We start from the raw sequence: 23,193 nt of genomic DNA on the forward strand, positions 1-23,193 counted from the left end.
TTTCTCCTTTCCCATTAATTCTATGGAAACATAGTCTTTGGATGTCATCTCCTGCCTTTCCTGTTGCCAGGTCCCCGTTTCAGGTGCAGTGACTTAGAGGGGACCTGTATAAACTTTGGCAGTCAGAGTAATATATACATTTTAGCAGTGTAAGTCTGTTAAAACATGATAGTGGTTTACCATTAGCAAATGCAAAGCTATAGTAATTATGCGACTTCAAGAGAAAACTGAGATAGGATAAACTCAGTCTGTTGATGGAAGCCGGGGTTTTAGAGACATCTTATCTTGCCATCGCTATCTTGACTTGCACAGGGCTCTGTGGGTCACTGGTGTCTTAGAGAAACAGCTGGGAAAGTGAGGAGACCCCCAAGCTGGCTGTAAGGTAACAAAGTCTCCCAGGCATACTCCACAACATGGGTATTTTCCCAGAGGTCTTCTGTGTCCCTCTAACAATTTTCAGGTAGAAATGTGAAAGAACCCCAGCAGCAGCTGGAGCTTCTCTTTCATGCTGCCTGTCTCAGAACTAGCCTGACTCTTGATAGGAGCAGCTTGGACAATCAGAAGTCCTTAAATTCCAGACAAATGGTCGTGTCTCCTCTTTTTCTGGTTATCATTTCCAAATAGTAGAAAGGGTGGTTGGTGGTAATGAATGGTATAGAAAACCTTTGCTGTCCAAGTTAATTCAGTCCTAAGAAGCGAAGCACGGTTTTAGTGTGACTAAGCACGACATAACAGAGCAGTTAATGAGGCGGTACTGAAACAGAAGTCTGTGCTGTACCAGAGCTACAAGAGCGCTTCATTCTGGCCAGGCTTGACACAAAAAACTGAAGGTAGAAAGCAACTCAGGTGGAAATACATCTCTAAAGATGGAAGGTGTGAGTTGTAAAAGTAGAGAGCTTGTGACTTTAGAGCATCGTAGAGAAGTCAACAGTTATAACTACTGCTGCAATGTTGAAGCACAGCACATGAAAGAAACATATAGTGACTTTGGGGAAGTTTTTCTTGCAAGCTGTGGTGGCATATTTGCCGGATGCAAAGGAAAGACTATTAGTGGTAAAATCATGAATACAGTACTGGCATTGGAATGTCCTGAGTCATCTTTTAATCTCTGTCAATGCAGTTTCTCCAGCAATAAAGTCTTTGTCCCTTTGCAGCCGTTCACACTGGTTGCATTCACTTGCAGACATCTGTGATTTGTTGATACGATGTGCTGTAACAGACCTGTGTGTTAGACTTGAGAGGAACATAATGCTGTAAAAACTTCTTTATCCCTGCAAATTATTGGATCAAATGTGAGTTTGAAAACAGTGTTAAAGAAAGAAGAAAGAAGCCAACAACCAATCAGAGTTAAAGCACTGGTGTTAGTCATGGTCCCAGAGTGCACGCACTTGATAAAGATTGTAACACTTACAGGCCATGGAAAATTAAAATCCCTATATGTATACTAGTCCCTGCAGAACTCTAAATGTTGTGGGGTATTTTCCTCTCATGAGTTGTTGTTTTTAATTTGGGTAAAGAGTTTTTTTGTTTGGTAATGTTTTTATAAACCAGCTTTATACCGTTTATTTTTAATTGCAAGCAGAACAAAATAGAAAATTAAAACCTACAATCAACTCCCTGTTCACGTCAACTTTTGCCAGTTGTGGTAATTCCAGACTTTATTCTGTGTGGTTCTTGCAAGGATAGTACACTCTCTCTGCCATAGACAGTCTTTGCCGTTTGGTTACCAAATTAAATTAGCCTGGCTTAAGTGTTTCACACCAAGCATCCCCCATCGGATCTTTCTCTTGAGACTTTAAATGTAGACACAGGGATATATCATGTGCTGAGAGTGTATTGTAGGTCTCATCAGGTGACAACAAATGATAGTTCTGCAAGTGCAGAAATCCATAAATATCCGAGGTGAGATGTATTATCACTTAAACTTCAGGGCAGGTACCCATGCCAGTCCTTGGGAGAAGAGACTGTCACAGTGTTTTGAGAAGATGTGCCCATTCTTCTATGATATCCAACTGCTATCCTAGCACTTCAGCGGTCTGGTAAATCCTTGCAGCTGGTACCATTAACATAACTTTGAAAAATCACATAGAAAGGAACAAAAGATCACAATTGGAGTCATAAGACTCAATGCTTATGTGAATGGTGGCAGCCAGGAAGGTGTCTCTGTCGTGCAGGGGCATGGAGACCTGCAGAAGGCTGTGACTCTCTCTTTTTGCAGATTCATTTGGTGGCTGTTTACAAGCTTATTGGTGCCTGTTTGTCCCCTGAAGATTTAGAGAAGCTGCAGAATAAAGGTGAACCTTTCTATCAATTGCCTTCAGTTCAGAGACATTGGTTTAGGTCACTGTAATGAAATCAGAAGCAGCTGAGAAAGTCTAACATATCTGCGGGAACAGTGGTGGCAGTGAGTATATCTAGGTGGCTATATCAGTGGAGTAACTTCTTCAGTTCCTCTAGTGTGGAATCTGGTGAGCTGTAGACAGAGCATCTTCAGTAGCCATCTGCAAGATGCTGAGATGCCTTTGGAGCAAAAGTCATCCTGAAGCTGAAAGAAGGACCAGAAGTGGAAATATTAATACCATTGACCTGAGGTGTTATGAATGAGTGTCTTGAGCCCCTTCAGCCTCCCTGAGGGAGTTTGGGAAATCTGGGGTTTCTCAGCACTGATGTCATTGGCTCCTGTGTTTGGGAGGAGAGGGCAGAGTCCTGACACAGAATCTATGCCAAGGGGGTGCACGGAAGGGACAGGGCTGGGAGGAAAAGTGCAGGGCATGTTATTTCCTACACTAAAGCAGGAGCTTGGGCACCATGTCAGAGGACAGCTCAGCTCCTTTGGCACCCAGGGTCAAGGACTGGACACCCCAGGTAGATGGTGCCTGCCTTGGGGCTGGGAAACCCAGCTTAGCCAGTGTAAGGTGCTTGAAAGGGGGGGATGTGAGCAGTCTCCAAATCCCTGCTGTTTCCTTGTCCCAGAGCCATCAGCACTGATGGCAGTGGGAGACTAAACAAATCCTTCTCAGTTTCAGGTTTGGTTTTCTTTTTTTTTAATTTTAATTAAGAACAGTGAAAGGGGGAAACACCTCTGCTTTCCTGTGGTTATATTACGTTCCTCATTCCTTTCTCTCTCACTTTTTCTTAAATTTTGTTTCCAAGCACCATTTTTCCAAACGTATAAATCCTTATTTAAACTTAATAAAACTTTAAGAGGCTGAGTTTATTCAGTTAGATTATGACCCAAAAGTAGAGTAGGAAACATCTCTCCTGCAACACTTGAGTCTCTTGTGACTTCTGCAATCACGAGGTTTGCATTGGAGTTTCTGGGCAGAGATTCAAAATGAAGAGAAAGTATTCAAAGTTAAAGATAGGGTAGGCGTATTTTCTGCCCTTTCTTCAGACGTTTTTTTCCCTCAAAGAAGTCATAGTTTATTTCTCTCCTTTTATAAAGGAGAGGCATCAGATTAGATCGGTAGCTTTAACTTCTGTATTCTCTCTGACTCTGTCGCAGGGGAATTGTGGTCAACATGTCCAGATGTGTTAAAATGCAAAAAATCTGTTAGTGCAAACTTAGAAAATTATCTACTTTTTCTTACCTGAGGCAGCTAAGAAATTTCCTAATAAACTGAAGCCTTGTTGAAAAACTAGGGTGCAGAACAATTTGTCTTGTATTTTATTTCCTAAATTTGATGTAAATGTCTTTATTTAAACATAAACTTCTAGAGTTTTGGGTTCAGGGATATCTTGCACCAGTTACTTTTGAGCTGTTCAGTTTTTTTTAAGGACAATTCTGTAAAACAGATTCATCTTTGCCAGCATGGAATTAGCTGGTTCTGTGTTCCCTTGTATTCCTATGTACACTTCACTAGCAGGGAAATGGAAAAGCCAAGACTGAGGTTTTCCTCCTTCAACCCTTCACAAAAGCTGTACCTGTACTTCCCAGCTACAATTTCTCCTCTTCTGCAGCCATTCTCTTGACCTGAGGTAAGACTCCTGTCCAGGAGCAGATGTTTTCTCCTCTCTGGTTGCTGATCTGGCATGTTAGAGGCATGTTGCTTGCTTTATAGACAGTTTTCTTCACACCAGGTTGTAGTAGTTACAAACTTGTTAATTGCCAGTCCCATTTACAGATAATATAATTTGTCATACCTGTCGCTTATAAAACATCTTTAATCTAGAAAGCCTTTATGTTTTGTACATGTGTTAGACTGTATTGAAAGTCCATTGAAATGATGGAGAATCTTTCTGTGCCTTCAGCAGGCTTCGTATGAGTCCCAGTGAGCTTACCCACCATGAGATACCAAAATAGGGAAATCAAGTGAATAACACAGTTCACGGTCCTTACACTCACCTGAGTATAACGACCTTCTTGTTGCCGGGAGAGGTGAGGTCTTGGCTTCATCCTACACAGAAAAGAAAGCTACACAATGAAGTTGCCACAGCCTGCAGACACGTCTCAACCCATTTCAGCTGCTCAGGGCTTGCTGCACCTCTTTCTTTAAGCTGACTGTCAGAAACAACTGAGCTTTCTGTATAACTTAGCGGAATGTTGTCACCCATATCCTGAGTTGCCTCTGCAGCTTCAAAATCCTATGAATTCATGCTTCAGCACAGAGCATTTGCCATCTAAAAACCGTATGATGGTCCTGATAACAAGACATTAAAGATCTACGTGCTAACACCGTGTCACCAGTCAGCCTTGCTAAACTAAAGAAGAAAAGCTTTAGCGCATCACTTCCAGTGCACTTACTGTTTACAGATTTCCAGGTTGTGTTATGTACCCCCTTAAAAATGTTATCATCCTGCATGTAAACCTGTCCTTGAAGATTTAAGGGTCCTGATAATTCTAATCACATCATTAATATGCTCCATTTTTGTTCTGGATAAAATACAACTGTATTTCTGGTTTGTTTGTCAAACCAATGAGAGCTCTCTGTGGAAGGAGGGCTCCAGCTTCAATAACTGCAGAAACACACAGCTGAGAGCATTAGGTAGAGTGTTGAGTGACAAGCAGGCCTAATTTGTCCAAGGAATGGAGTTTTATCTGGAGCAAAAGAAGATAAACCCATAAACCGAAGGCACAGCTATTGTAACGCAATGCTTTGGAAGCATCTTATCATTTTCAGCTGTAACAAAGTGCAGGCAAACTGGCACAGCCTCTCATTCTTCCAGGGAAAATGATTATAGGCTTTCCAATGAAGCAAGTGCAAGTTTGTTCCAGGCACCAAAGGAGCCAGTCCCATGAGTTTGACATTTTGGTTCCGTGCAAAGGTTAGTAACGCTTCCAGGAGTGTTTGTTAAAATTACATTGATAGCAGTCCCGATGCTGCCCGGGTGTTTGGTGATACATGTGCTCATCGCCTCTTGTGCCCCAAGAGCAAGCAGAGGATGTCTCCCACCTTCTTTTCTTTGGGCTGTAGCACAGGATGCTCCTGGAGAAATGTTGCCTTCCTGTGGTTCAGAAGAGCTCTTGATCTGCTGCAGTTGGGATCATACTTTCTTTCCACTTGCACCTGAGTTACGGCTTTGTGTCTTGGTATACTGTGAGCATTTGGAAGTAAAAAAACAGAAGTGCAGCCAAATTTTTCAGAGTCTAATTTTCATATTAAGGCAGAACAGGATTCCATGTTGGAGCAATATTATATTTTGGCTTATGTGTTTCAGAAAATTGGTTACAGATCCAGATTGTGAGAGTTAAGTCTACTTGATGACAGTGCTGGGGAAAACACTGCAGAGATTATTTTTTTATTAATAATAAAATGCCCAGATAATTTTCATGCTACAGATTTGGAAAGTAAGTTCTTGCTTGAAAATTTTCATTATATGTTTGCATTTAGAGCTGCCTTACCTTGGAAGTTCCTTCCTCTTCCCCTGTCCCATGAAGAAAGCAATGGGAGAGGAGAGAAAGTCAGAGAAAAATGGGAACAAAACATTTAAAGGCAAAGATTTTTCTTTCATAGACTGCCACATGTATTAGAAAAGGAACATATTCACCTAGAAAAGGCCTGATTTACATTAAAAACTTCTAAGGATTGTTGGCTACCTGTATTTATTAGTAAGGGAATAAATTATACAAGTATGAAGGAGTGATTGGTAAAAACATTTGGAGTTCAAGGTAGTAGCATGCTGCTTTCTGTGCATTGTTGTATGTTTGCAGTAAAGCATTTACTATCCCTTCTGTTTAAAGAGCTGGTTTATGAAGTGTTTCTTGGAAAGACTTGTTCAAGAGAAACGAGAAAGACTTGTTAGTTTTTTAAAACAATATCTTGTGGGTTAAATCTACAAAATGCTTTTTCTCCCTTTCTGTTTTATCCAGAACATGTATTTGTCACCTCATTAAGACAGGGAGGGAAAAAAAAAGGGCAACAGGGCATTTTGATTGCCTTTAGTGACTTGGCAGGATTAGTATCAGACATTATCCAAAAAGAACGTGTTCTTGGGTATTCCTTGACTCAACATTTCTTGGTCTGACACGATTATTGTACATTACTGAATAGCGAACAGCACAGATCAGGTTCTCCAGTGTAAACTGGTTGTGCTGTCTGATCGTGACTTCAGACCTGCAGCTTCACTTCTCTCGTCTGGGAGAGATGATTGCTCATAAACCCAAAGTCAAGGCTTATACAGTTCAACCAGCTAAGATGCAAAGAACTCAGTTTCAAGGATAGCTTGATTTGTCTCTACCTCACTGTCTTGGTCTGAATTATTCCTTATTTTTCTCTTGACTGGTCCCTGTTCCATTTCAAAAGGCTTTCTTGGAGATGTTCCACATCTTTATGTCCAATACTAGACCTCTTAAATGACCCCTACCTTTAAGAAATAAAAATCAGTTCAAAGTCATCATCCAGTTTGTGCCAGATGCCAGCATGGCTAGAAAGCCTTGGCTGGCTGTGCTGGGAGTAGCCTGGAGTTTTGCTAGGACTAAAGAGGAGGGCAGGGCTGCCTCTCCACAAAGCACTGCCCTGTGGTGTCAGCTCTGGAGGTCTCGTGTCCAGACCAACCACTCCACTGTTATGAACCAGCTTTTTGCTCCCTGTGAAGTGGTGTGATGTCTTGCAAACCATATCTTTTGGATCACACTTGTCTTTCATTAAAATCATATTGCAGACTTCGAGAAAACACTCAGGCTTTCCCTAACATCTTGCAAAACAGGGATGGGAAGAAACTCACTGAAGAGCCCTGAACAACTAAACCTCAGTTTGTACCCGCTACTGGCCAGCTGTTCTCCCACTGTGTAACAGGAGACAAAATGAAAAATACCTTTGGAAAAAGAATTGCAATGGTTTAATAAACCACCTTCCAAACCCAAACCTTCTGTTCCCATTTTTTTTCGCTTTATTGCCCTGCTTTGCCCTTTGATCAGTATCTTTGCTTGGGTGTCATAGCAATATAATAGGTGATGGTTTTAGTGTCAGAACAGAAAAAGAAAATATTCTTTGTCAAAGGAAACAAGCGTTTGGAAGGGAAATAGAAAAACTTGAACTTTTCCATATGTTTGCAAGCTTGTGAAAGCTGGCCTCAAAAAAATCCCGATGTTAAAGGTGTTTTAAATGGAGTGGGAGTATCATTAGGTAAAGATTTACCCTCCTCATTGAAACCCAAACCTTTATTTGCATACACTACAGGCTTGTCAGCCTTATTCGATTAATAAACAGGTCCTGATAATCTGGTCCTAAATATACACTGCCTCATTGGGTGAAGCTTGCAGAAGGAGGGCTGGGATCATTGTTCTGACTGTGTTTTGTTAAGACTTCCTTAATCAAAATATTCATTCAGATAGAAAGGCCAGCTGCATACTTTGGCCTCGCTACCAGGGGCAGCAGCGATGGGGTTGGGATGGGATGGAAGGTCTTGGTAGGGAAGGGAGGGGCTTGGTGTTGCTTGTCTGGTTTTTTTCTAAGTGCTTGGAAAGCAACTATTTAAGTGGTGTGGAAAAACAAAAAGGAAACATACATTGAGGTGAGGACTTTTCAGGGATTTGTTGAAAGTCGTTTTTTTGGGTTTTTTTTTTTTTAACAGGGATGAAATTATCACGCTCCCCCGGAGCTGTTTGTGACATGCTCAGCCCACCCCTGTGGCCTTTGTTGGATTCCCCCCCGCCCTTTATTTTATTTTCTTTTTAAACATGCTTTTTTTTTAGCCCTAATATATGAAAGAAGGTTAAACCAGGCAGGGCACAACTGTCATTTGGCCAGGTGCCACATGGGAGAACAGCAATCCCAGGACAGATCTGGAGCTCCGGGGAAGGGTCTCCGTGCAGGTGCAGCAGGGGCTGAAGCTACAGGAACAGGGGCATCCAGGCACTCCAGGGGCTGCAGCTCACTCTGCTTGCAGGCGAGTTTGCTGTCACCTGTAGAATTGTTTTTTAAAAGTGTCATGCACTATCCATAGAGATTTTGCCAGTTTTCAGCCTACTTTCCTCCTCCTTGTTTTCTCCTCTTTGTAATTTTCCTCTGTTTATAAGCTTAAATGTTCTAGGGGCTCACAGAGGTGAGCTAGCTAGTTTGAAACTCAGTTTCAAAGACCTCTGGGTTTGCACTTAAGTCACCATGGCATGCTGAGAGGTACTCAAGCTAGTTTTCAGTCAGGTAGGCCGACTGCAGAAAGCTCGCTGCCAGGAACTGCAGTGTGTCTGCAAGGAATATGGACCCTGAGCAATAATGTGGCTGGGCAGGGATTAGCTGACAGCCAAAAGAGGCTCCCCAAAGCTGATCCCAAGAAATGTACTTGCTCTTACATTGGCTTTCCTTGTGCTCTTGGACTTTCTTTTATCCCTTGCTTTCCTTCAAGCAAAAAGCATCTTTGCTTTTTATTTTTTCCATCCAGCCTCATCCAGATATTTTCCCGTGGGTTTCTGATGCCCTACAATACAGGGTTTGTGAGAGGAGACTCTTCTCTTCATTGTGGTTTCTACGGAAAAGGGTACAGGCAGCCTTTTGCCTCTTTCCTCTGAGGCAGCAGGTGGAGGAAACAACGCGTTGGAAAAGAGCAGTCGGGCTCACTGGTGTGGGGGTGTGAGACACGCTGACCTCCGATGAACACCCCCGGGGAACAAGGGCCTTATCAGTGCAGCACAGACAGGCGAAAGGAGTTGTCAGCCTTTAGCTCAGGAGTTAGATGTGCCTAAGTGGAGCAGAAGTGCTGGAAGCTGCATCAACACATCACAGTCGCAATAAATTGAAGCCAGAAAATAGTTTGGACTTCATTCTGGTCAACCACTGATGCACAAGAACACACTTTCCACTGAGGGACAGCTGGCTGTCTCTTTGCCTTGCAGGTTTTTTGGGGGCTGCTCCCTAGTTTCAGAGGTTTGGGATATTACAGACTCCTGCTAAGCCAAGGGATGTGATATTTCTGCCATGGAAATGTTGAGTTGATGCATACCTCAACAGTGCTTCCCGAAGGGCTCTGTGGTGCAGGGATAGGTGTTGGCCAGGCAGCGTGGCTGGTTGGTGAATATCAATGGGAGTTGAACGACTGTGTTTTGGATGTGGGCTCAGAACTTGCAAGAGTTGTCCCTGGGGAACTGTTCTGCTTTCTGCAAAGGGGTGGGAACAAAACTGGATGAACACAGACTGCAGATGAGTTGAAGCTTTCTGTGACTTCGAATCAGTCTGAATCTGTATCCAAGTTTAGTATTAGGGTGTGCTTCTAATAAACCATTTTAGCAGCACAAAATCGACAAAGTTGTCATACCTGTCCTGACCACGGTCTCCAAAATGTGCTGAACATGCCTGTAATATATTACCAAGTCCCACAGAATCATAGAATGGTTTGGGTTTGAAGGGACCTTTGAAGGTAATCTAGCCTAACCCCCCTGCAATGAGCAGGGACATCTTCAACTGCATCGGTTTGCTCAGAGCGTCTCCAGCCCAACCTTGAATATTTCCAGGGATAGAGTATCTACCACCTCTCTGGGCAACCCATTCATCTTGGGTAGATGTTTGGCCTGGGAAAGGGAAAAGAGTGATGGGACTGACTTGTACTGAGGATCTCAAAGACTCCTTTTACAGTGCACTCAGGCTTCCAATATATTACTTTAAATTTTGGTGCTTAAAAGAAGGCAATAATGGGTTAATAACAGTGTTCTTGAACTGGGCAGATTTTGCAGAGCTCCTTCCTAGTTTTCCTTTTCCATAACAAGCTGGAAGCTCATCTTCTGGGCAACTGCTGGCTTTTGGGCTAGATCAGATTAACCAGACATCCCTCCCTGGCCAATGATGGTCTTCATCAGGATGGAAACTCAGGAGTGCTGGAGGAAAACCAGTCTAGTCAGCACCAGCGGTTGTCTTTTCAGCAACCACATCCTTCTCCGTCAGGAGGTGCTTGTTCTTGCAGCCTGTTCACTTTGCACTATTTGAATCCTCCATATCAGAGGCTGCAGAAAACGGATATTGCTCTACCAGGTGCCAGAAGGGTCCATAAATCAGAGGGAAACAGGTGCCTTCCAAGTCCAGCACAGTATATTTTGCAGCACTGCAGTAAAAACCACAGTGCCCTGTCAAGGCTGGTTAGCAGGAGGGTATCCTCCCTTCGTAAACAAATGATAACTCAAGCTCAGATGTCACCCTCTGACACAAGAAAGGCTTGTGTGAATTTAGGGCCATTCAGTCTGTCCAGGGAACTGGCAGGTTTTGGGATGCTGCTTTGGCTCCCTGGCAGCACCCATAAGCCATGCTGTCAGCTCTTGAGATCCTTATCTTATGTACTGCTGTCAACTGTATAAAAGTTCCTGACCTGCATGGTACACGGAAGATCCTTCAAAGCATGATCCCTTGCTTGTCTTCTGGCCTCTGCCCACATAAAGCTCATAAACTGGAAGGCTAATAAAGAAAACCCAATCATGTTTAAAAAAAAATAAATTAATGCAGTCAGTGTGATATGGGAATTACTCCCTGCTAACAACCAGAGATAAGGATTACGAGCATGGAGGCTGAGATTTCCTGTCAGGGAAAGATGGATGGGATTTGTATTTAGGTTCTTGACCTGGAACTCGGGAAGCTCATGGCCAGCTCTCTGCCCCATGACAGACAACCCCTGTGGCCCTGGATGTGCTGCCTCCTGTTTTCTCTGTTTATCCTGTGAACGCTCGTGGGGGGAGAGGGAGACATGAGGTGTTATTAAGAGATTCCCCTGCAAGGATTAATGATAATGATGTTGTACTTGGATGTTTGGATGTGGCGCAGGAGGTGAGGCTGGAAAGGTATTAGTTATCTGCTTATTAGGAGACGAGGGCAGAGAGGAGTCTTAGAAGCCAAGAGGGTTGAGCAAGACATAGGAACATAATCATAGAATGGTTTGAGTCAGGAGGGACCTTAAAGATCAAAGTTTCTTAGAATCACTATGTTTTCCATGGCAGGGAGTGTCCTGCCATTTCTCTATCTCAGCTTCCTCTAATCCATCTGCAGGTAGATTGATGGATGAAGACCATCTCTGCCTGCAGGTAGGCAAGAAAGGCCACGCAGCCCTTTATTCTGATATTGGCAATATTGGGCATAATTGACATAATCTTACGGTTTGAATACAGATTCCAGAAACAAGCTAGCGTCACTGGAACGGAAAGAACAAGGCTATAGAAGGTTTTCAGAGGATTGAGAAATGTAGTGTATAGGAGTAGGAAAAATAACAGTTTCCCCACATCTGATTCAAATTTTATACTGGACTGAATCTAGAGCAGTTCCACTGTAGACAATGAATCCAAAGCACAGGAAAAAAAAAAAGTTAAGTAAAGTTGATGGTGCCTATATATGTCTGAAAGAATTATTTGCAGATAGACGTTCACAACTCTGGCATTATGCCTCTCCCAGAAAATCTGTCCAAATATTAAAAAACAGTAAATAGGGAAATGCACTTAAATGTAGTCCAGTGTTTATGAATTTCCAGCTGAACTTTGGCAGTAAGCCCTAAATGTGATAAAAGACTCTGCACAAATATGTTTTGCTTTTCTCTTCTGTTTTCTTTCTTTTCATTTCTTTCTCTCTGTCTCTACTGACAAAGCTGACAGCATAGCATAGATCTTGAGATACGGCTGATGGATTTTTCTGAGCTAAAGTATGTTGTTAGCTCTTAGGCTAACGATTGCAGCAGAATCTCATCCTCCTTCCACAAAGTATTTGTGGGAAGAGAGATTACTGCTGAACATCATCTTGGACTCTGGATCTTCCTTTGGGTTTTACAACTGCTAGATTCAGCCAGTGCCTTGTATGTAACATCTGTTCTTGAGTCCAAAAGTCTTGCTGTCCCCATTTCACAGATGGGCTTTTGAGAGACAAGAGGAATAAAGCCAAATGCTTCAAAGATACTTAGTGGAGGTTAAGTGCCGAGTTTTCTTTGAAGGTCTAAACCCAAATGACATGCTTGTGATCATGCAAGAGATTTGTATCACCCATGGGAACGGAACCATTTTTTCAGGGTAGTGTCATAACCACTCCACAATCCTTCCTCTTTCTTCTTCCTAAAGCTCCCACTGACTTCAAAGGTGAAGAATTATGTCCCACACCGCACAGCACTGTGAGCTCGGTTGTGTGTGCAGAGCTTTACCCGCACTTATATTCCATCAGGGATACTGACTCAAGTGAAATTACACAGGCAGTGTGGAAGGGAAGAATTTCTGCAAATTTCTGGGACTCAACTTATTTTTTGTTCTCATGTTCTCTTCTTTTAACCTCAAAAGCTTAAATAGGAAATGTATGTTGTACTAATGACTGAGTTTGAGATCTGCCTACTGCCTGTAGGAGAGCTGTAACGCAAAGTAAATAGGAACTGACAACAGAAAGAGTTGTATCTGATGCCATCAAACCAAATATACTTTCTTTTAAACACCTCTGAATTAAATATATTATTGAGTTTCCATGGGAAATATGTAGAGTGTGTGCTTATATATATATATATGTATCTCTGTGTGTTGGTTTGGTTCTTAGAAAATTGGATGGCTTGCAGAGACTGGACAGAAAGCATCTATGTATCTCTTGTCACACGTATTTGCTGCAAAGTGAGCGCACCCCAACTGAGGAGTAGCACTGTGTTTTTTCTGCTGACCAACTGCTACTCTCCTAGTTGAAAAGCAAAATTAGAAGTTAGTTTTCAACAGTCCCGTCATCCACCCCACCATATATTTAAATGCTAGTAGCAGTATGCAGATGTTATCAGGAGGTCAGTCCCTCACCCGTTGGCACAGAAAATGTTTCATCCATTCACTCTCAATTCAAACCAACAAATGCGTATCATTAAAATGGTACAATTAACTTTTAAACTGAATGGAAACAAAAATATTTGCTAAAGTAGAAAAGGGAAGGTGCATCCCTCTGGTACATTCTTTTGCCTATCCTTTTAAAACAACAGTTTTTGTTTTTCCCAGAAAAATACTTAAATCTTGGCTGCAGTTAACAGCTTCCTAATTGAGTGCAACTGTTTCTTGATTTCCTGATCCCTGTCTGGTGGTTAGGAATCCAAAGGGTTTCTTAAATCAACAGGAGCAGCTTCCGTCTCAAAACCAGGCATGGTGTATGTCACTGAGTGTGGAAAGGGACTGCGATGCAGGGAGGAGTGGAGGTGATTAATGGGGCCAGTGTCGTAGCTCAGGCTGTGGTTGCACTACTGTGTACGGGCATACTTACTTGAATCATTTATCTTCTGTCCTCTGCCACACACATGCAGAAACATGCATGCATCTTTTATTTTTGCCAGTGATGGAGCAGTTATCAGAAATGAAGGAATGCACAAGGTGCAGCGGGACCTGTGCCTGGTGATGTGCCTCTAGAGGCGATGCCTTCCTTTGTCTTGTTTCTTGGACAAGCACGAGAAGTATTGACAAAACCCAGTCCCTGGTTTTAAATTTATCTCTCTGCCACTGGCAAACTTTTTATCACTGAGTAGAAAGAAAGAAGAGGAGGGAAAATAATGCGAATAAATGGCTCCTTTTTGTGGGCTGTGTTTAAAGTTAGGTAAATAAGAGGAACCAACTGTAGGTTGAATGTAGATGTAGGATTGCAAGTGATGGAGTTACACAAGGTGAAGGAACGTGCTTTCCTTTTTGGCAAAGACCCTCTTGGTCAAGGTCTGAACACAACTTCTGGTCTTGGGCTATCTAGACCTCCAGCATCAGAGGTTGGAGTGGGATGCACAAAGCCATTTGATCCCCCAGTGTCGCTGCTCCTGCCTTCTATAAAAGCAGGTTGTCTTCACAGGCTGTGCCATACCGTGCTTCCCCCCAGGGAAGAGGAGACTTCTCTTATGTGGATGTTGAACCTTCAGATCTTCCAAACATTTCACCTTCCATTTCAGTCTCTGAAGGCTCCTCTGACTCCTGGTGCAGCTACATCAACCCATTAAACACGGAGCATCAGTGTAAAGGAGATACAATAGCTTGTAGAGTCTCCATGTACCGACTGATTTATAGCTTTGCACTGCAGAAATCATTGCAAGTATAAAGTGGCTACTCATTGCTCAGGCTTTATTCCTACAATAAAAGTCTTTCCCTGCTTTTCACCAGGAATCAAAACCACTACATCCTTTGCAGCAGCAGCCAGCAGCATTTTACCCCTCCGACACCAGCAGGCTGCTCCTGTGTTCCTTTGAGACAAACACATTCTTGCCAGACATCAAGGCAGCTTCCTTGTTTATTAACAGCCAACTGGTGTCTCCGATAGCTCTGGCTTAATGGACTATTATTTGTTGGGTTCTGGCAAAGGGCTAAACTGAGAACAAGGTGCAAAGTACTTGCATGCTCTGAGAAGCTTACAAGATAAGTTGGTGAAGCTAAGCCGTGCTGGAAAGCCTGGAAGTAGGAATGTCTCAGGGTAACGCAGGTGAAACCTTGAGGGATGTGCTGTGAGAAGTATGGTGATTTGGCAAAGCAGGTTGGGAAGTCATAATGTTTGGAGAATCAAAGGTCCACTTGGTCCATGTCGACCAACACGCAAGAGCAGGTCACTGTTGGCAGCAGTATTAACTCCAGCCACATGGGATTCCCTGGCTCAGGAGATGTGGTGCCCATTTCTGTCTCACTCCGCCAGTTACAGCTTTTGGTAGGAATCCAAAGCAAGACCTAGACTTGTCCTCCTGCATAACACATAGTGAGAAATCTCTGCTGCTCTGTCCCCTGCATGTTAGAAGAGCTGTAGCTGAGGCTGTGATGAAAAAGCTTTAAGGAGAGCCACTGGGAAGGTGGAAATTAGTTCTTTCTCTAAGAATTGCTGAAAGCTTTTGGAGAGGCAATATGAGTGAAGAGGGTGGGAAGAGACAAACCTTGTTGTGATAGAGTCATGTGGCCAAGTGGGAAGGTAAGAGGTGAGCTGAAAAACAAAGACTAAAGGCAACTGTTAGAAAATGAGTACAGGAATTTGCTATAGTAGAAAACCAGAGAAAGAATTAAGCAAAGTAACAGAGTCCTTACATCAACTATTTCAGCACAGTGAGTGAGGGATGTTCCCCTTATGGGCTGTGCATGCAATATCATTACCACCGCCTCAGATTAACACTGGAAATCCTGGCAGCTTTACGTGTACCCAGGGACTCAGAAATCTGAATCTGGGTTTTGCAGCTTAAGCTGCTTTCCAGTGGTGAGGCACAGAAAATCACCGGAAGGTGCCTGGGTCCTGTTAACAGTTGTCAAGCACTTCTTGCTGCAGGTCTCCTAGGCTCCCAAACTCTCATGGTAGATCGTGGACCCTCATCAGGTCAAAACAAGTTACCTATCCTAATAATCAGAGACTTCTTGCTTGTTTGTGCACTGTTACTTAGATTTTGGCTCATTCCTGTTTCTGCTGCCCTAATTCAAGCAGTCCTTGGGGTTTCCACCTTTCTTCTGTGGCTATGAACACTTCTCCTTACAAAAAAAGGAGGACTGAAGAAGCAGATCTTGTGGAAATCCCTTTTGCTCCCCAGAAATATCAGGCCTGTTCCAGGGGTTTACATGGTGCAATGCGTGGTCTTCTCTGGTGAGATCTAATAAGCTGTGAGAAAGATGAAGGGGTCTGCCCTATTTACTGCTTCCTATGTCTGGGTTTGCTAACTTTTCCTACTTTTTTAACAGTTAGGTTATTAGGTTATTAAAAAGGAGCATAGATAAGCTAAATCTTGCATTCCTTATTCAAGTTCATGGTGACCTTGACTGAGAACAGCTTATGGGCCTTGTTCTGGTATTAAATAGCCAATCAAATGTGTTGAAAAAGCAGAGAGTAAGGCTTTTAGTAACTCACCCAAATGTAATACCTAAAACTACATTCAGCTGAGGGAATAAAGAAAAGTCAAAATGAACTGAAGTTTCATTTAGTAAAATACTAGTTTTGCTTTGGAAAAAAAAAAAAAAGGTTGGTTGGTGATTTGTTCTTCTTTGTGGATTCCCTAACAACCTCACTCATCCTCTAGTGGGTTTTGTTTTGTTTTGGGTTTGTTGTTTTTTTTGTATGGTGGTGATGCTCAGGTGGTTTAAATAAGGCTAAAGTAAATGATCCAGCGTTTGGGGGATTACTTAACCACTACCACCTGAACCTCTCTGTCTCTATCCATTTCAGGTCCCTAATTTCATCAACACAACACTCCCACCCCATGAGCAGGTGACGGCTCAGGAGATAGACAGCTACTTCAGACAGGAGCTCATCTACAAGAGAAATGAGAGAATGGGGAAGAGAGTGATGGCACTTTTAAGGGAGAACAGAGACAAGAGCTTCTTCTTTGCCTTTGGAGCAGGTATGGAATGAGTATCTCTGTTTTACTGGGTTATTGTGATTGGAAGGAAAGTGGTTTGGATGCTTTGGGACTTTGTCTCTGGTCCAGCAGGAAGATATCTTAGAGGACTTACCTTTGAATCAGAAAGCATTTTGTTTGTCTAAACGTGCTCCTGAGATGCAGTGAGTTGGTGTAAAGAGGTGGATCTGGGTCTAGGCAGGTTGTGGACAGGCTGCACTCCTTTGCTTTCCATCAGAGTGTAGAAATGTAAACCTATTAACAATTTTTACACTATTGTGTTTGTTCCTTGCCCAGCCCAACCTGTGAGCTGCTTGGGTTATGTTCATGTCATGGTTGTGTTTGTGGCCACAGGTGCAAGAGGTGGCTGAAGCGCGTCTGAATTTGCAAGCCCAGCTACTGATGACAGTGACTGGGGGAATGTAAACCTTGCTGTGACGTAGGCACGTATGCATGGGTGGCTCTAGGTGCTGGCCTGGGCTTTCAAACCTTTTGGGATTGCTGTAGTTAGACTTTCTCAATGGGTGACTTGGCTACTTCGGTGGCCTGTTGGTACAGACTGGTTTTGGACTTTTAACAACTGTATAAGTTCTGCATAGCTAAATACCAGTGTTTTAAATCATTAAGTAAAAATCCAGTGTGTCCTTCTGCCTGTTTAAATTCTGTTTGAGAAGTCTGTGCAACAAAGATGTCTATAGTATTTCTGCATGTCTGGGACGGTATATGCTACTGCCCTTTTTCTCCCTTTTAATTTTTTTTTCCCTTTCTAATTGAATTCACATTTCTGTGCGATAAGAGTAGAAATGATTACTGTTCAGGCTCCGGTTCTGCAGACTCCTGAGCATCAGCTTAAGTGGCTCTTTGAGCTCCCTCGTCTTCGAGGCAGCTCAAGATTGTCATGCTGAGAACTGATCCACTCCTCCTGTTCCCCCTCTTTGACAATTTCTCATTTTTGACAGAACTTTGCTTCTCATCCCATAGCTCTCGCTATGAACTTTGGCAACAACTCGCCTTTCACTACTTAGTTTGGGGGGGAATTTTGATTAAAGACTGTAGGGTTTAGCAGGGATACATGCGTTTTGATGCATTAATTTTTTGAGTATATCCAGACTGAATTTTCCCAAGCTTATTTAATCTCAAGCTTGCCTGATATTTCTGTCTGAGAAGTTTTGTTCAACTGTTTTTACAGTAGGGAAATGTATCATGATAGTTCATAATTGGACAGGGATTCGTAAAATACAGTATATCTGACCCATGGAGCAAGATTTGTCAGAGATTATCAAATATGATGGTTTTGATGTAGTCTTTAGTTCTGGAAATCCCTTATCCATATCATGTACTGGAGCTCGGAGGACAGACTCGGTGTCAGTGCCCATTTTTTGGTGATGTTGAAAACCATCTTTGTTGCTGGGTTGTTTTGTTTTCCCAGCGCTGGCTGTAGCAGGACAGATGGACACACACCCCAGGATTTATTGAAAACCACTGCACGTGAGACACTAAGGAAAGGCTTTGTGGTTTGAGTTGTTTGTTCCAGCATCCCTGTGGCCCTTCGCACAAAAGTGGGCTATCCCAGCAGGCAATCGCTACTTTAAGCAAAGTTAATTCCTCCCTTCTTCTCTGAGGTGTTTTGCGTCATGCAGTAAGTTTTTAGAAAAATATTAATTCTTCAGCTTTTATGTGACCGAAGCACAAGCAAGTTCATTTTCTCTTATGATTCAAATGCAGTTTTTCCACATTGTTGGTTATTTTGGATTTTTTTTCCCCATGCACTGAATTATGAGTGGTTTTCATTGATACATTTTTGTATTTTGCATTCTTATATCTACTTCTTGAATTTTAAGGGGTTTTTTTTTTTTGTATGTGCTTGGGTCATGAATTCAAATTGTTTCCCAAACCCTTGAGAGTTTGGGTTTGCTTTTTGTAAAAGGGAAGAGTGATTTTGATGAAAGCAGAAGCTTTCATGTTCCTGTGAATTCTGAAATGCAAAATTTTAGGAATGCCCATTTGGTTTGGGACAAGCATGATAGGCTCTGCAGGAGTACATTTGCTCTCGGAACGCTGCAGAAGTTATTTCACTTCATTTAAGATTATGCATATTTAAGACTAACATCATGGAAAGGAAATAATTTGAAAATAATATTCTGTATAATGTATTCAGAAAAGTATTGTTCTTTCCCATTCATTTGAGTATATTTGAACTAATGAATGCATAATAATTTAATTACATATGTGTGTTATGAATTAGTTTCCATATTTCATAATCTCCATCATAGTTTCTGGGAAAGGAAGAATCAGATAAAACTGCACTGGTAAATAAAATTAGGTAAATAAGTATTTTACTAAATAAGAAAAGAAGACTGTTACGAAAAAGGCACCTTGCAAAAACTTCTCCAAACACGATGTTATGGACTGAGGTTGCTGTAGGACGGTGTCCCGAGCTCTACATGATGATTCAATTGGACTCAGTGGCATTCAGATAGCTGGGGACGGGGTCCTACCCTGAAAACAGCCCTCCCGCAGTAGACCCCTGCCTGGTTTCTCTGGTGGCTTCCACCAGGGAGCCATACCTTGTGGGAACTACTGTAGTTAGGTCTCCTTGGCTTTTGCACAGCTACGCGTAGCAACTGTTGGTCTGTCAGGGCACTATCCTGAGATTCATTAAAGATCCCAGTGCTACGGATGGGTAGTTCAGTATTGTCTTAGCACCAGATTAGTATAATGAGCTAAATTAAGCCAGGAAACACCATGCAGGTGTCTTTGCAAATAATGGTCTCATTTGGCTCAGCGTATCTTTCTTAATGACTACAACAAGAAAATTTTATTTTTATAAATTCTTCCACTATTATATACTGTTGTTTAGAAAGAGAAAAAAACAAACCACCAATAAAAAAAACAAACCCAAACCACTCACAGGAGTCACCATGACCAAAAGCAGTAGTTTACAGGATGAAAACCATGGCTGGCTTCAGCTGCAAACCAAGCTGGTCTGGTTATTAGCTATTTTATACATAGAATTTCTGCTGTGTTTATTCTGTCTGACTTTTAAATGAAGGCTGATCAAAATCCTTTTAGCTAATAGTTTTTCAGTTGAAATTTTAGCGACTTGGGGAAAACAGAATTTTTGTGTTTTGCTTCTGAAAAAGCAAGTCCACTTCTTGCAGGCATTAATCAAAATCCCAAAAGCTTGCGTGTTTTTCTCCTCTGTAGACTGGGATTCCCAGTTAAACTGGTTCACTGTGTGCCATTTAGAGTTGAGCTGCAAAGGCATCGTGGCTATTGAAGAGGTTTGGTTCAGAGTCTGGTCTGTAACTTGAGCAGGAGTCCATGACAACATTGGACAGACAAGTCCTGGAGACAGAGGAGTGGTAAGGGAACAGAGATAAAATAGCTTTTACATCCTCAAAGTGAAGCAGAGCAAAGCATTTTTATGCTGTTGAAAGATACTTTCTTGTTGGTGTTCCAGTCTGAAGTACTAAAACAAAATATTATGCAAATCTAAATGGAGCTCTTCAGTGCTTTTCCATTTTTAAAATTAAAGTAGACTTTTCAATAGATTTCTCCCTTCCCTGCCTTCTATGGTATTACTTGCAATTTAAATGCATTGGAGCGGTTCAGACTTTTAATTTGTTCTTTTATAAAAACATGTAGAAGTGAAATAGCCATTTCTTCTTTCTACTTTCATTTCTTTCTTCTCTCCAAGAAAAATACAGGCGTTGGGTAAAATGGGACCCAGCTCTGTGCGCTTCATTATTCTCCTGCCAGGGTTTACCGTATTCAGACTTAATGTGAAAGTCTCACTATACCTGTATTCGCAGTAACTATTCTCTAGGAATGAATCAGTATTTATTGTTTTTGCAGTTAAATGATATTTTTTATGTAACAGGCATGGTAGATTTTCCCTTTGAATGAGTAAAGGTAGCTAAATAAACAACTTTCAAGTAAAATTTGGGGAGTTGTTTCGTTTTTGTTTTGCAAACTCATCCTGGATTGCTAGGAATTACTGATCCCTAATAACAATGAAGCGCCTTAGACCTGATATATACAGGAAATTTATAAAGGTCCATTTACAGTCAAGAAACAGAGATGCAGCCAAGATCACATGGGTTGTTAAAAAGAGTTAATATTTTGGCAACTAAGACTATACACATGAAGTCAATGTTTAAGAAAAAAATCACTCTGGTTTATTTCATTTTTATGGGCAAATAATTTTCGAGTAACACTTATGATAACAGATGGATAAATTTATGTCTGCAGTTAATTTGAACGATAATTTCCTTAGGATGTTTTACTTACTTGCATTTCTTTCTTTCTTTTATGAGAGCTGTCAGTTTTGTAGCTGAGAGCTGGATTTACTGCTTCAGAAATTCGGATGCTGCTCCAGTTCACAATGTTTATTAGCAGCCAAATCAGTAGGCTTTAAGGCAGTGGGTTTGGTTATTTAAAATAATAAATATATCATGGAGAATATTATTTTAGTGCCGAGAGAGAGTTGAAATGCAACTACCATAGCATCTGCCACAGCAATATGGGAATCCAACTGTCTCTGGACTACAGTCCTGTGGTGGAGGAAAGCACACGTTTTCCCACTCCACCAGGTCCAGGCACCCCCTGCATCTGAGAGGTCAGAGAAGACCCGGGCTGTTGTTCAAGGTGTGGTAGAAGCCAGAACAGGCTGGTGACCACAGCTCCTGCTAAAGTGACTGCATGGATCACATCTAAATTTCTGAGATGTTCTGCGATAAAAAAAAAAAAAAAAAAAAAAAAAAAAAAAAGGATAGTACAGGCTCTGTTGTAGATGTCTGTGCACTCCCATGAAAGCAGGAGGTATTTGTCCCAGAGCGGAAACCGCAGAAGTCGATTTTGATAATTTCTATGCTTAGAACAGATGAATTCCCTCCTCATTCTGCAGTTTTCTCAGTCAGCATTGACAGGCACTGTTGTCAGTAGTGATTATGTTCATCTTAAATTAGGCTGTTAGCAGTAATCATAGAATAGTTTGCATTGGAAGGGATCTTTAAAGGTCATCTAGTCCAACCTCCCAAACAATAGTGTTACATATTGTTTCCAAAGTCTTTGGTAAATGTTATCTGGTGGTTCTTCATAATGGGACTCAGAAGTAGGTTGCCCTGTGTTTTCACTAGGGAAGGAGTGAATTGACAGACATCTCCAAGGTGACTTGGATCTTGCATGGTCTGGATCACCACTGAGATGTGCTTATTTTTCTCCATAAACTAGAGTGCCTGGGGTGATACCCAGATGATGCAGCTGTCTTGAAAATGCTTCATCCATGACTAAAAAGGTAACCACAGCTGAGATGGAACATTTATGCCTGTTGAATTTGGGGAGGGAGAGGGAAGGTGTGGAAGATGGGATTTTTTTTGTTACTGGAAACCACATTTCTACTCAGTTTGGGAAAAGAAAGGAAATGATGGATACTATATGCAGCCTAAATGCAAGTAATTAAAATCCAGAGAACCTTTGTGAAAGCCATTAGCACCTGCCACCAGGTCTGACGCTCAGGTTCACATATGTTACTTAAAATTATTTTTTCAAAATTGAAATGTCTAGAGGTCACCATCCAACGGCACATGGAGGACTCAGGATTTACAGATGTTGAATATGTAAATAGCTGTTTTGCACTCTCAGCTGATGCAATCTTATGTGCAAATCAGGCACAAAGTTATACCCAGTGTTGTGCCACTGAGAAACACCTCAGCCTGGCATCAGAAGTCTGGTCCTCTGCCTTCGAGAATTGTGTAGTTCTTTCCCATTTCCATTCTTTGTCTTGGGTCCTCTGTAGAACATAGAAGAAAAAGAAAAGGAGAGAAAAAAGAGAACACTTGCAGGCTGGAATATAAAGAGACTTTATTCCCCGGGTGAGATGTTCTGGTCCAACACTGATTAGTGGTGCTACTGACATCACTAGCGCAGTTCATCAATGGGTTGTCTCAGTGGAGTAAGAAGTTGGCAACCAGGAGATTGAACTTGGCGAGCCTACAAAAGAGAAAAAACTGGTGAATTAACAGTTTGCAGATGCTAGAATTCCCTCTGCTCATGTTTATTTGGGCATCCAGATGCTTATAGTGAGGTCGGCCTGTTTTGTGTATGGACTTCTTTTACTATTAGCTTTTAAGGCAAAGTATGACTTTGCTTTTAAAAATGTACTTGCATGCTAATTTTGACCAAAGACACGTAATTGATTCATTTAAAAGCCTGCATTAAACAGGCAATGCCTGATTCTTTTTTCAGACTCTCTGTTGTAAATCAGGAGATACTCCACTGGGGAAAGCTTGTTTCGAGTGCAAATACAGCCTGTAGTCTTTTAAAATAAATTAAAAAAAAATAAATGGGTGGAACGTTTTTTAGGTGCGTTGATCTTCTCTCCTATGGAGGTTTGGAAGCCTTAGAATATTTGCTTTTCACCTGAAACTTAAATCATCAAAGAGAGAGCACCTAAGTTAGAGAAGCCCAAATAAACCTGTCTGCACTACTCTGTTGTGAAAAGGGAGCTAC

At 41.8% G+C, this 23,193-nt stretch overlaps 1 protein-coding gene across 1 annotated transcript in view; it reads left to right on the forward strand.

Annotated features, from left to right (window-relative positions):
• Positions 1–23,193, forward strand: part of TRABD2B (TraB domain containing 2B) — a 297,563-nt gene that overhangs the window by 159,101 nt on the left and 115,269 nt on the right. Inside the window, exon 4 of the mRNA XM_009561919.2 lies at positions 16,509–16,683. Within this exon, the coding sequence (XP_009560214.2) occupies positions 16,509–16,683 (175 nt within the window). The remainder of the gene's footprint in view (positions 1–16,508; positions 16,684–23,193) is intronic.

Source organism: Cuculus canorus, chromosome 8, assembly GCF_017976375.1.
Source record: "Cuculus canorus isolate bCucCan1 chromosome 8, bCucCan1.pri, whole genome shotgun sequence".
Taxonomy (NCBI): domain Eukaryota; kingdom Metazoa; phylum Chordata; class Aves; order Cuculiformes; family Cuculidae; genus Cuculus; species Cuculus canorus.